We start from the raw sequence: 14,401 nt of genomic DNA on the forward strand, positions 1-14,401 counted from the left end.
TTCTCTTTGTCTCTGAGACTCGTAAGTTTTGCTATTAGATGTCAGGGTGTTGACCTATTTTTATTTATTTTTAGGTCGGTTCTCTGTGCCTCCTGGATTTTGATGCCTGTTTCCTTCCCCACATTAGGGAAGTTCTCTGCTATAATTTGCTCCAATATACATTCTGACCCCCTCTCTCTTTCTTCTTCTTCTGGGATCCCAATTATTCTAATATTGTTTCATCTGATGGTATCAGTTATCTCTCGAATTCTGCCCTCATGATCCAGTAGTTGTTTATCTCTCTTTTTGTCAGTCCCTGGCAGTGGATACTGCCTCTTGTTTTTTTTTTTTTTTTTGATGTGATTTTTTTTCAGTCTTGTCATTTTGTCCAGAGGAGAATAGATGAATGAGAACACAAAATGCCAACAGGGTAACAACGACCCCAGGAAAATATACACTAAACAAGTCAGAAGAGACCTGAAACTGGGGGGAAAGAAAGGGAAAGGAAGAAAAAAGAAAAAAATATTAAAAAAAAGGAATATGATCAAATATGATCAGGTTGGTGCATAGATCAGTGCCACACACTAGATTTTGAGTCTATTTTGGTCTGTTAGAAGAAAGTGCCTCCCAAAATTTTAAGGAAAGAAAAACGTATATATATACAAAAATAAGGATAAATATGATGAAGGGAAGATGACTGTAAAGATGAAAATTATAAAAGATTTTATAAAAGGAATTGGTAAGAGAAGAAGTTGGTTGAAAAAAGAAAGAAGAGGAATTTAAAAAAAGAGAGAACAAGTTATATGTATACCAAAAATAAGGTTAACTACTATGAAGGGATAGAATATGACTCCAAAAATGAAAAATAAAAAAGATTTTTAAAAAAGCGATTTATAAGATGTTAGTAAAAAAAGGTAAAAGAAAAATTTAAAAAAATAGAAAAAGAACAAAAAGAAAATAAAAAAATTAACTTTGAAAGACTAAAGAATCATGGGAAAAAGGCCATGAATTCTATGTGCAGGATTCCCCTAGCGCTGGAGTTCTCCTGTTCTCCTTGATCGGTAAACTTGTTCTTGGCTTGCTGGCTGTTCTTGCTGATCTTCTGGGGGAGGGGCCTGTTGCCGTGGTTCCCAAATGTCTTTGCTGGAGGCGCAATTGCCCCGCCCTTGCTGGTCCCGGCTAAGTCATCTTCTCACATTTGCTCTCAGCTTTTGTTCCCTGCAAACTTTCCCTACAGCTTTGGAGGACGAGAGTGAAAATGGCGGCCTCCCAATCTCTGCCCCGGAGGAGCCGAGAACTCGGTGTCCTACTCGTCTGCTTCCCGAAAGAGAAGCAGTCAGTCACTCCCGTCTCCCCGGTCTCTGGCTGCACTCCGTGCTCACCTGGCCTGTGAGCGAGCGTTTCTATCTCTGGCACCCGACCCCGTGTGGAGTCTCCAAACCCAGCAGATCCCTGCAGTGTGCTCCCGCGCCGCTCCCCCCGGGGGAGGAAGGGGAGTCTCCCCGGCTCTGCTGCTTGTTGGATACCCGCCTGAAAAGCAGTGTCCTGACCGTGCCGCGGATCCTGCTTTATGGCCACCCCGAGCTGAGAGCCCGTGCCTTGGCTTTGTCTCTGCAGCCAGCTTCCCCGCTCCGATACCTGGGAGCTCTGCTGCACTCAGACACCCCCGGTCTTTCTGTGACCCCGAGGGTCCTGAGACCACACTGTCCTGCGAGGGTTCCATCCCCCGCTTAGCCACTGGAGCGATGTCCCTCAGCGGAGCCGACTTCTAAAAGTTCAGATTTTGTGCTCTGCCGCTCTATCACCTGCCGGTAGCGGCTGATGGAGGCCCCCTCCCCCGCCATCTATCTTCCCGAATATCGCCTCAGAATCACTTCTCCGCAGGTCCTACCTTCCCGAAAGTGGTCACTTTTCTGTTGAGAGAGTTGCAGCTCCTCTTTTCTTTGATATCCTTTTGAGTTTATAGATGTTCAGAATGGTTTGATCCCTATCTAGCTGAATTCCTGGGACTAGACGAAATTTAGGTCTACTCCTCCGCCATCTTGCTCCATTGGTCTGTACAGCTATTTAATAATCTCTACAATGGTTCTGGGAAGCAATCAGTAAACAAATAAGTGTATGTATATGTACCTATAATATATGTGATATATGTCACATATATGCATATATGTGTCAAATATAAAAATATGCCTGGGAAGCAAGTTTCTTTATAAACATAAATATGATAAAATACATGGTGAATTTTCTGGAAGGGTATAGTATATGCCACATTTTCCAAACTTATTTCAGACCTTCTTGTCATAGAGCTACTCGTGGAGTAAGTGTATAGGCTTTGGGAAATGTTAATTTTATCACTGAATTCTGATGTTGGTCTAAGTCCAGGGGATTCTTAATGAATAAGCAGTTTGTGGGGCTCATATGGTATCGGAGCTATAAAGTAGATGATGACACAGGCATTAGTCCCAGCGTGGACTACCATGAGATATGAAAGGGTAATGATGTGGGAACCAGCAATACTTTTTTCTCCCCTTGATCAAAGGAGACTTATTACCGTGATGTTAAAGAACATGTAAGATTTTTGCACAGATGCTTGTGCTGCTAGCAACTCTGACCTGCTACTGCCCTCCTTCCGAAGTTACTGCTTTTGAACATTGGATCTGAGCTGAAATGCCATTTCTTCGAGGAAGCCTTTCCTAATTCCCTGTCTGGTCCTTCGTTGTATGCTTTCTTGGGAAGTCGCTCCATTTCTTTATTACACTTATCTCGCTGTCCTGTTACACCTTCATTTGTGGGAGTAGCTATCTGATGTCTGCCCTTCTTCCCCCACTTGTGCTCTCCCCTTCCTTCTGAGAAGAAGAGACCATGTCGGGTTTGATTTATCATTGTATCTCTAGCTAGGGACGTAGTACCTAAAAGTTTGGGTGAACGAAGGACTGGGTGCACTTGTGGTGTGCTGTGATGTCTCCCCGACCTCTTGAGAGAGGTGTTCTTCTGTGTGTTATGTGTGCTGTAGTGATCCAGGTGGGTGCTCAGCAGGACGGTTATATTTGTGACATCAGCCTTTCCACTTTATTTGGAAGGTCTGTGTCCCATCCCCATTTCTTGTTCCTTTAGGTATATCATTTAAAGAGCTTTGGTAAGAAAAGTATTTGACCTCTAAATACTTCTCCCTAACCTCCATTTCTAGATTTCTGATCTGAGGCATAATCCAGGCAATTTGTCTCTCTCCCACACCCTTCTCCAGTATGTTATATCCCTGATGATTACACGTACTTAGTTCTGTCCAGTTATTGTGTGAACAAAAATTACCTAGAGTAAGATGAATTTAGTCAAAATCAAACATTTTAGAACATAAGAGTAAAACAGTGAAAAAAGAGATGGTTTACTCAGTTATTTTGCTAAAGATTGATTTTTTTTTAACTGGCTTTCATAAATTGACCAGCTGTTTATACAGTCCATAGCAGTTTGAGGGTTAATGGCATTATTAATGATTACATAAAAACTTTGTTGTAAATGTGTGCAGTTAAATTAGCATTTTCTGGTCATTGGTCTATGTATATTTAATATTAAAATATAGTTTTAATTTAATGAAAAGTTACACAGCATGCATCTGAAATACAAACTCAGATTGTAATATGCTAATATAATTATCTCTCATTATCATCAATGAACATGATGGACATATGTACAAATTTTCCAAATAAGAGTACATTTTATTTTCCAATTTTATCTTAGATAATTTAGTGGAAATCTTTTCAAATGTATTACTCAATACTATGTGTATGTTTCTTTATATCTAAAGGACCAATAATTCTGTAAATATTAATTATGGTTCTCTTATAATAAAACTCTCCTTTGAGGGTAGGATGTGTAAGACTGTGCCCTCCCTGCCCCCCCGCCTTGTCTTAATGACCCCGACCAGGTTTTCTTCTGCTATAAGCTGTCCATTCTGCTGTCATTCAGCCTTCAGTGGGCTTCCTCACTGTCACTACGTAGTAAGAACTGTAGGTTCTTGTCTACGTAGTAAGAACTGAAGGTTGCCATGGAATAGCTGTTTTAAAATTCATTAAGTCATTTACCTTAGTTTTGTTCAAAATCCAAAATCTGTAAGTGTGGGTCCAGCACTTTCTGGCAAAAAAAAAAAAAAAAGTGCTCAGGGTTTTCAGTTCTGACTCACTGTTGGCTGGACTTTTGGCCACTCTTCCTGTGTTTCCTTCCTAGGAGAAGTGGAACTGAGAGGGAAGATCAAGCAGTGAGTTAGGAGACTAGGCTTCTCGTCCTTGTTCTGGCATTGCCTAACATTGTGACCTTGGATAAATTCCCTAGTAAATTCTGAGCATCAGTCTACTCATCTCTAAATGAAAAGATAAATTACCTCTGGAAATTTTTCTTCTCCAAAGTTAATGATTTTTAATTTTTGGTAAAACCTTTTTAGTTGCTGTCATATTCTTCATTTTATCTAATATGTGCATCCATTATCATTAATTCATTTAAGTAATGAACAACCATGTAGCCTTATTAAGGACTGTAAAAACTATACAGTATTCTATAATGACAGTTGAATACAGAGTAAGACAAAGAGTGCGAAGTACATTTTTTTCCATTTCCAAGCTGCACATCTATGCACCTAATTACTGTTGTGTGAATAATTTCAGAGTGCCTACTAAGTCTTCTAATAGCTATCACTGACTAGTAATCTGTCAAGGTATAATGCAGTATAATATGTTTTTACACAACAGTGGTGAGGCTCTCATTAATTATTACCACCTATAATTGCTTGATATGAACATTTATTTTAAACCTTAAAAATTATAGACAACAAAATAATGATCTAACGTACCTCCAGGAAGTCTATACACAGAAGTTGCTGCATTAGAGTTAATGATGTATTAAGTCATTTCTTACTGCTTTTGTCTTTTTAATAGATGACATATTATTCAAATTAATGTAGAGGAAAAGTTTCTACTAACAATTAAGCATCACACTGAGTCACATCTGCTGCCTTAAAGATAAGCATATAATTTATTAAACAGACTTCTTTAGCAATATCTGGTATATGATGTCAATATATTTATATGCCCTAGGAAGAAGAATTTATAGTCTAGCTTTCTTCCCCAAAGGTGTTGCCAAGTTCCGGTCATATGCATGTTTCTGTGTCTGGTAGTACAACCAACTTTTAAATCTCATAACCAAAATCTACCATTTCACATTTAATCTAAAGATTCCAAGCAGACCTCTCCTTGATGAAATATATTCCTTTTTTTCCTCAGATTTTTTTTCTGCTTATTTTTCTTTTCTGTAATGCAAATGGAGGGTAAGGTTAAGGTCCAAATGTAAAATTATGAACGAAAATGATTGTTTAAACAATGGGCTTTTGAACTTAATGGAAAGGAGAGTGGCTAAAAAAAGAAAATCTAAGCAGAAGAAAGTGCGTGGGTCAGATTCTAGATCTGCCTTTAGGAAAACAAGAGTGGAATAAATTAAAATCCTGTCTTGAATGAGAAAAGGAGGTGTTTTGGCTCTAGAGCAGAGAGAGGAGGAGTAGCCAGAGTGACTTTTGTGTTTGTAAATTCAGACCTTGAAGATTTCTGAAGTTGATAGACCCTTGGTGTTAGGCATCCCTTTTCAAAGGAAGCATTGGGCTAGTAGAGCAGAGTCATATGATTACAGGTGCTGGTGAGAGAAAGAACTACAGAGGGAGCCAGGCAAGGGTTGTGATTGTTCGCTAGGGTTCTCTTCATCTGGACAGCATGCCTGTGGCCCAGAAAATAGCAAAGTAAAATGGAGAATGCCTGCACTCCTGGCTCTGTCGGCGACAGTCGTGCTCTTTTTCATGGCTTGGGTAGTGTATAATGCATCTTCTTATGGCAACACTGTAACTATCATTTAGTCATCATTTTCAGGAACTGGAATTCTGCAAAGGCTTTTCAAAATATTTCATGAAAATAGGTGTTACAGATTTATTTTCATGAATCATATCTTTTGGACTGAGAGACCAGTGATTCAACCAAGAATCTGTAATAACAGTTGCCACTAGGAGAGATAGCAAAGTTCTGCCATTGACAATGATTCTTAGTTATTGTGATGGAACACTATTCAGTTTTCTGCCTGGCTTGCGGGGGTGGGGGTGGGTTGGGTAGAGGAGGGAGGGAGTTAAAAAGAAAAGTTAATTTTTTTTCTGGATTCTGTTTCCTAAGATTAGATTCAGAAACTAGTCACACAGCTATGTGGTCATGGGGTGGAATTCTTTTCATGTGTGCCTTTTTGAGGATATGAAATCACCAAATCAAAGAGCCTGTGCCCAAATTTGAATATATTTCAGAAATATGCCTCCAGATAATATAGAGTATTCACTTTTTCTTTTCCCCTTTCATTTACACTTTATAACTTGTGTTTTAAATGTCAGTTTAGTGTTCATGCTTTTGGTGGGCTTGAACCAGCTCATAATTTTGTTGCTACAGCTGTAGTGCTGTGTACGTGATAATCACCCAGTGGTTATTCACTATTTGTTGTTTTTTCATATACTTAACTTTTTTCTATACTTAAATTATTAAAAAGTTATTATATTATATATATGAATTATAAAAAAATTATTAGACTTTTTTTTAATTGTGAGGTGATTAAAAATGGGATGGGCTAGTTTCCTAGGCAAAGTTAAGAAAAGTTTACAACAGTAGTTGCCTTAGGTCTCACCCATGACATCCCTCGGCAGGATCCAGTTGACCTAAGGATCCACTGCTTTCAGAACCATCATCAACCGTCTGATTGTTCCTGCTTTTCACAGTTCAGTGCTAACATCATTCAGGTGCAACTCCAGCAAGGAACCCCAGAGGCAGTTTTACCCAACTGTTTAGGCTTTCTCGTTAAGACAGTTGCTCATCGTGTACCCTTGTTGTCCCAGTACTCCTAGAAAAATACTTAGGGAGTATTTTGGCCAAACTAGGAAGTAGTAGCACCTTTTTAATTTCTTTGCTCATTAAGGGTGGCCAGTCATGGCACCACTTGTTATAAACAAAAGAGTTCTTGGAAAATAACTTGGAAAGCGTCTTTGATGAGAAGAGTTCAATATTCACCTGCCTGATGTGTTCTGTTATTGAGCAGAATAATTTAATTCCAGGATTTTCATCACCTTTTAGCAAAAGTAAACTGGCAGTGTATTTTCATTTCCTAATCAGGCAGGCCGTCTCACTCTCTTTCTTTTTTTTCTACTTGACTGAATCATGGATTAATTTATTTCTGGTATTGCTTGTTCCTTGCCCTTTGTGATTGGCCTCAACTGTGGAAAAGCACCCTTTGTTCCTCAGAGTTCCCGTTGGCCAGGTCACATTTCAGCAACTCATTAAAACATGTATTTATTCTACTCTGGAGCACATTGTCTGGCCAGCCATGAATTTATAGTGAAATGTAACAGTAAATTGTGCTCTGTGGTCAAAAATGCCAAATGATACACACAGCAGCACAGAGGTTTCCAGCATAGGGTAGAATTAAAGAGCTTAGGACCAGTGCCGTGATTGTTGGCCGTATTTTCACAGTGGCCAGTTTTGTTACAGTTGAACTTGGAGAGAGCTTGAAATCACTTATCTCAGATGTTTGCGCTCACAACCACAAAGCCTCTGAGAAACACAGAACTGATCTTGTAATAAGCTCCAGCTGAGTTTACAAGCCTCTGAGCCTTTCTGAAAGCCTGTTTAGTTTAATGAGGGTTTTCAGATTTCAAAGCTCACACACCTTCACGTAAAAACAGATGATTATGACCAAATTAGGGAATGTTGTTCCATGAATATTTTCCCCCAATATGTTCTCTTCTCAGTTGTCAGGCATTGTTTTGTTATACTTTCCACCTTCCAGACATCATTTTTAAATATAATTTTTGGAAGTCTTGTATAGGTTCTATTCAAGCAGAACGTTATGTTACATCAAAGAAAAGATTTTTTTTTCTCTCTTAACAGTAAAAGGCAAATGTGCATATATTTTTCTCTGGCCAATAAAAAAGGTACAATTTGAAAAAAAATCGAACCCTCAGTTTCTGCTGCCATGACAACTGTCCCGTGAGGCTAGGCCTTCATGTTCACCCCTGTGCCCTGCTTCACAGGCCTCTACAACCTGATTCTGAATGGCTTGTTAATGAAGAAAGAAAAGCCATGTTTATGACCCAGTAAGATGGCATGTGGGAGAAAGAATATCCACGCCTCAGTGCTCTATATCTTGGACAAATAACTTCCATGAATATTCATGATGGTATCTTTGGTTTTTAAATTCAGTCTTTTTAAATAATAGCTTTAATATGGGTTGTCTATATTGGTATTATTCTACCTGTTCTTATTTTTAAAAGTGTTTTGTGAGTCACCCTCAGAAAGAAATATAATAATTAGGATGTGAGGTGCTCAAGCCTTACTTGAATACAAAATCATCCATTCCATATACCCACTTTTACAAAGAGGCACAATATAGAATGGGATACTCAAATGTTAGCAATCTAAGACCATAGAGAAATAGAATTTAGAAATGTCCTTGAAGAAAGGACAGTTTCCTTGCTGAAGAAAGCAAGAGGGGTGTGGACATGTTGACAAATCGTGATGAGATGCCTCCTAAGCCCCTCTTCATTATTGCCACCTGATCCTTCCTCCACACAGCACATCCACAAGACATTGTTAGAAGACACTGTAAAGTTTGGTTCTTCTTTGGGAAGACAATTGTTGTTTCATCTCTCTTCCTGTCTAGCTATTATTGTCTACTCACCCCACCTCAGACACTGAGTCCCTTGTATTTTCTCTTTCCTATCTTGAGTCAGAATCAGCTACCCATGGTTTTGGACAGGATATAGTAAGATGATCTGTGCATTAATTAGTGTATTTTGAAGAACATTTGTGATCAAATCAGGGAAGATTCTTTAAGTTAAAGTTTAATTCAAACTCTCAAACTGAGGTTTAAGAGTTTTATGATAATTATTACATTTTATTTCACTAAATGTATTTTATATATTTATTTCAGTGTCATCTAAAATGTACTCTTCCCAATTGTGGGCATTTTATTTGTCTTTAACTGACTTTTCTTGCAAATGCTATTTATATAGAATTGGGTAGTCAAAAGGTTGGGTAGAAAAAATTAGCATTCTATATTTTAAAAGCACATGAGGCTTTGAGTTCTCCTCCCAAGGAGTATCTGGTATAGGACATGCTCACCTGCTCCAAACAAATAGAAAACACTACAAAATGTGTAGAATGCCTGTTTTCAGACATTTTCCAACAGGCAATGCAGGATTATGATCCCTGAGAGAAGAGAAACAAACAAGGTAAGTAATAGCTTTCTGCCTGGAGGCAAGATCCAGAGTGTAGTGTCGGGAGAAAGAACCTAAGAGGAGCCTAGTTGTCTAGCTGTATGGAAGACGTACAGAATAGAGCTCAAGATGACCATGTCAAAAGGATTTTTAGGGGAGAAACACTGGAAATGTGGGACCTATACAGAAAAAGAGCTTCAGAAATCTGCCTAAGGGCCCACTTGAGTATTAGACTGAATACAAATCTGTGTTTGTGTATGGTGAAAATCATTAAGGCAGAGGAAAGAGCAGCTGCCTGGAAGGTATGAAATGAACACTTAACAGAGCTCACACAGGGCTGAGAGACAGTTGAGTTTCTATCAGGCAAATGGGAGAAATTTCACTGAACACTTGAGATATTTCATAGAGATGTTCAAAGAGTTACGTATTAGTAGTAGGGTTAAACTATCCCTAGAGGAGATACTACTCTAAAAGCTAACCTAACAAAGCTTAAAAATAAACCTTGAAAAGACAAAACTGAGCTGCAATTTTCTTAATATTTTTGCCAAGACAAATGTCAACATTCTTTAAGGGAAGACAACAAAGTCCAACTGCTCACATTAATTCATAAAATCTGGCATCTAATTTAAAAAGTACATGTATGTTCTACATATAAATGAAATCACATGGTATTTGTCTTTCTCTGACTTATTTCTCTTAGCATAATACCCTCTAGGTCCATCTGTGTTGTTCCAGACGGCAAGATCTCATTCTTTTATATGGCTGAGTAACATTCCATTATATATAAACCATATTTTCTTTATCCTTTCATTTGTCAGTGGACATTTAGGTTGCTTTCATATCTTTGCTGTTGTAAATAATGCTGCAGTTAATACAGGGGTGCATATATCATTTTGAATTAGTGTTTTTATTTTCTTTGGATAAATATCCAGTAGTGGAGTTACTGGATCATATGGCATTTCTCTTTTTATACTTAGTGAAATAAGTCAGGCAAAGAAAGACACATACCATATGATTCCACTTATATATGGAATCTAAGAAACAAATGAACAAACAAACAAGCAGATACAGACCCATAAATACAGAGAATAAACTGGTGGTTGCCAGAGGGGAGAGAGTAGGGGGATGGGCAAAATGGGTGAAGGGGAGTGGGAGTGGAAGGTACAGGCTTTTGGTTACCAAATGAATAATTCACAGGGATGAAAGGTACAGCATAGAGAATATAGTCAAGATATTTTAATAGCATTATATGGTAACAGGTGGTAGCTACACTTGTGGTGAGCATATCATAACATATAGAATTGTTGAACCACTATGTTGTACACCTAAAACTAATGTAACATTGTATGTTAACTATACTTCAATTTTTAGAAAGTACACATATGAAAAAGTAGGAAATGTAGGAGGAAATGTAACCTAGAAGGATCAAAAAAGAGTTAAAGGAAATAGACCAGAATGGTAGAGGTGATGGACTTAGTAGAAAACAACTTTCAAGGATTTACATGAAAATATGAGGTGAAAGACTTGTACAATGAAAACTATAAAACACTGCTCAAAGAAAGGAAAATGAACACAAATAGAAAGACAGAGCATGTTCATGTACTGGAAGAATTAATGTTAAAATGTCTGTACTACCCAAAGCAATCTACAGATTCAATGAAATTCCTATCAAAATACCAATGACATTTTTTTTATAGAAGTAGAAAAAACAATTCTAAAATTCATATGAAATCACAAAAGACTCCAAATAGCCCAAGCAATTTTGAGCAAGAAGAATAAAGCTGGAGGCATGATACTTCCTCATTTCAAAATATGTTACAGTAATCAAAAACAGTATGGAACTGGCTTAAAATCAGATACATAGACTGATGGTCAGAGACTGATCAAGCAAAAAGAAAGAAAAGACAAATTATGAAAAAGTAATAAAGAGACATTACTATGGACCCTATAGACATTGAAAGGGTGATAGAAGAATAATATTAAAAACTTTTTTGCCCAGAAAGTCAACAATTTGGATGAAATGAATAGGTTCCTTGAAAGAAAACTACCAAAGCTCACTTAAGAGAAAATGGAAATCTAAGTAGTGCTATCTAAAAGATAAATCTTAGTAGAAAAATCCAGGCTTAGATGCCTTTGCTGGAGAATTTTACCAGATATTTAAGGAAGAACTTATACCAATTCCAAAGGAATCTTCAAGAATATGCACAAAAAAATGAGCCTAAATCGATGTTTTTTTTACTTCATTAAAAAATTATCTCAAATTGTATCATAGATCCAAATGTAGAACCCCAAAGAAGAAAATGTAGAATAAAACATAGGAGAAGATCTTTGTTACCTTAAGTTACACAAAGATTTATCAGATATTAAACCAAAAGCATGATCCATAAAGAAATATTTGATAAGTTGGGCTTCATATAAATTAAGAACTTCAGAAAATAATGTGAAGGGAATGAGAAGCCACAGACTAGAAGAAAAATCTATGAAACACGTATCTGATAAACAGCTTTTATCTAGAATATATGAAGAACTATCAGAGCTCAATAGGAAGACAATTCAATTTAAAAAATGGGCAAAGGAGTTGATCAGTTGTGTGCATGGGGGTGACACAATGGAAAGATGCTCAATATCATTAGTTGTTAGGGAAAAATTAAAACTATGAGTTAGAATATCTACAATAAACAATCAACATCTATTAGATTGTTTTTCTATTTCTATAACAGAAAAACATTGTTTTTCTATTTCTAACACCTATTAGAATATCTACAGTAAAAACAACCAACATCACTAAGTGCTGTCAAGGATGCAGAGCAACTGGAACTCTCATACACTGCTGGTGGGAATGCAAAATGCAATAGCCACTTTCAAAACAGTTTGGCAATTTTTTATAAAGTTATCCAGATACTTCCATACACCCCAGAGAAGGAAAAACTTGTGTTCACACAAAAACCTCTAAGTAAACATTTATAGCAGCTTTATTTGTAATAGTCAAAAACTGGAACTAAAATGCCCTTCAACTGAGGAATGGATACATACACTGTGGTATATCCATGCAGTACAATGGAACACTCCTCAGCAATGAAAATGAAAAGATTAATGATACATGTAGCAGAATGGGCAATCTTAAATTCATTACACTAAGTGAAAAACATCAGATTCGGGCACCTGGGTGGCTCAGTCGGTTAAGCCTCTACCTTTGACTTCGGTCATGATCTCAGGGTCCTGGGATCAAGCCCTGCATCGGGCTCCCTGCTTGGTGGGTGTCTGCTTCTCCCTCTGCCCCTCCTCCCCACTTGTGCTCTCTTTCTCTCTCAAAATAAATAAATAAGAAATCTGAAATAAAAAAGTAAAACATCAGATTTAAAATTATATGCAATGTAAAAGGTACAATACCATTCATATGACCTTCTTGAGAAGACCAAATTTTGGAGATAGAAAGGTCAGTGTTTTCTAGGGGCCGGGGGTCAGGGGAGAAGTTGATAACAAAGTGGGAATGGAGACATTTTAGGGGGTGATGGGAACTGTTTTATATCTTGGCTGTTTTGTGTATACCACATAGATGGTATGTAGTTATTCCTATACATTTGTCAAAACTTGCAGAACTGCACACCAAAAAGGGTGAATTTTACTGTATGTCAAATATACCCACTATATATTTAACATAGTATAAAAGTATAAATTAGCTTGTATTTGTGCCCTGACACTTATTTTTTTGGTTTCTATTCTAAATTTAGGAGGATTTTGACATTTAACCTATTGTGGTATTTGTATTTACAGTTCCCTGAATGTGGTTTCTACGGAATGTATGATAAGATCCTGCTTTTTCGCCATGACCCTACCTCCGAAAACATCCTTCAGCTGGTGAAAACGGCTAACGATATCCAAGAAGGCGATCTTATTGAAGTTGTCTTGTCAGGTAGTACACTTATTTCTCTATCCATAGATTAATAGTTTGTATTTGAAGAAATCTTGGGCATAAGTTTTTAAGGCAACATAAAAAAAATCCATCAAACTCAGCCCTAAAAGGAAATGTTAGGCCTCTGTCTACAGGAACTTTCAAATTATTTTTTGGAAAAAGCAAATGGTTTGCCTCGAGTTGGCTGTTTCTACACCCAGTATGGCCCCAGTCACTTTCTCCAACTTTACCATCTCCCCAAGCCTCCCAGCAATACACAAGCATACTTGCATTCATCACCTTGAATCATCTGGGCAGCAGCAAAAGCAAACCAAAAACTCCCCAGTGGGGAAAGACAGATGTTAGGACCTCAAATGTGTGGAGGGGCTGGAAGCCAAGAAATAACAATAGGAATCTGTAGCTTTAGTTAAGTCAGATGTCTACTCATTCTAAGCCAAGACCAAGTTGGAAAACAGAGTTCGGGGAGTTACAGCAGGTCAGGCCATGCCATGTGACACTAGCCAGATCCCTCCTTGAGGAGCTGCTGTGTTTCCCTCTGCCCAGATTTAGATTTCTTTTTTAGGATTTAGAAGTTAGTAATCAGACTGTGTGTATCAATACAGAAAAAAAAGGCATATTTAACTTTAAAAAAAAAGTGCCAGAGAACAGCTGTAGTGGGGATCCTTACAACAATGATCAGTGCAATAATACGAACAGATCTAGATTTTTAATGTTTAGTTTTGTGGAAATTGAGGAATTCTTGAGAAACTCTTATTGTATTGCTCCTTTCTCCCCTCTGGCCATCTTTGCTTGTTATTTCTTTATCTAAAGGAAATCCATTTGCTTCACTGATTCTAGATTTCACTTCCTCAATTTCCTCAACTTGTTCAGAGCCCAGACCTTGGTTGCACCGATTATAATTCAGTTGGACTTTGCTTTGATTCACTCCAATTTGTCTTTATCTTTGTTGATCATCTATCACTATGTGAGGTCCTGGGATAGCCACATTTTCACTGTGTAGCTAGAGCCTATAAACTTGCTTTGTTAGATAAAAGAGTAATAATGTTCTTGTTTATAGGGTTGCCCCTTGCTAAATCAAAAAAGCAAAAGCTTTCATGTGTTTTCTGTAGACAATACCAACCACTTTAATTTATTATTATTTTTTCATATATATATTTTATTCAAGTATAATTAATATAGCGTGTTAAATTAGTTTCAGATGTACAGTATAGTGATTCAGCAATTCTACACAT

The 14,401-nt window shown here is 37.4% G+C and overlaps 1 protein-coding gene across 4 annotated transcripts in view; it reads left to right on the forward strand.

The window, feature by feature from the left end:
- Positions 1 to 14,401, forward strand: part of PRKD1 (protein kinase D1) — a 319,380-nt gene that overhangs the window by 155,505 nt on the left and 149,474 nt on the right. For all 4 annotated transcript variants that reach the window (XM_027569854.2, XM_027569852.2, XM_027569853.2 and 1 more), the window contains exon 2: positions 13,031 to 13,169. In XM_027569854.2, coding sequence (XP_027425655.1) covers positions 13,031 to 13,169 — 139 coding nt within the window. The remainder of the gene's footprint in view (positions 1 to 13,030; positions 13,170 to 14,401) is intronic.

Source organism: Zalophus californianus, chromosome 6 (genome assembly GCF_009762305.2).
Source record: "Zalophus californianus isolate mZalCal1 chromosome 6, mZalCal1.pri.v2, whole genome shotgun sequence".
Lineage (NCBI taxonomy): Eukaryota > Metazoa > Chordata > Mammalia > Carnivora > Otariidae > Zalophus > Zalophus californianus.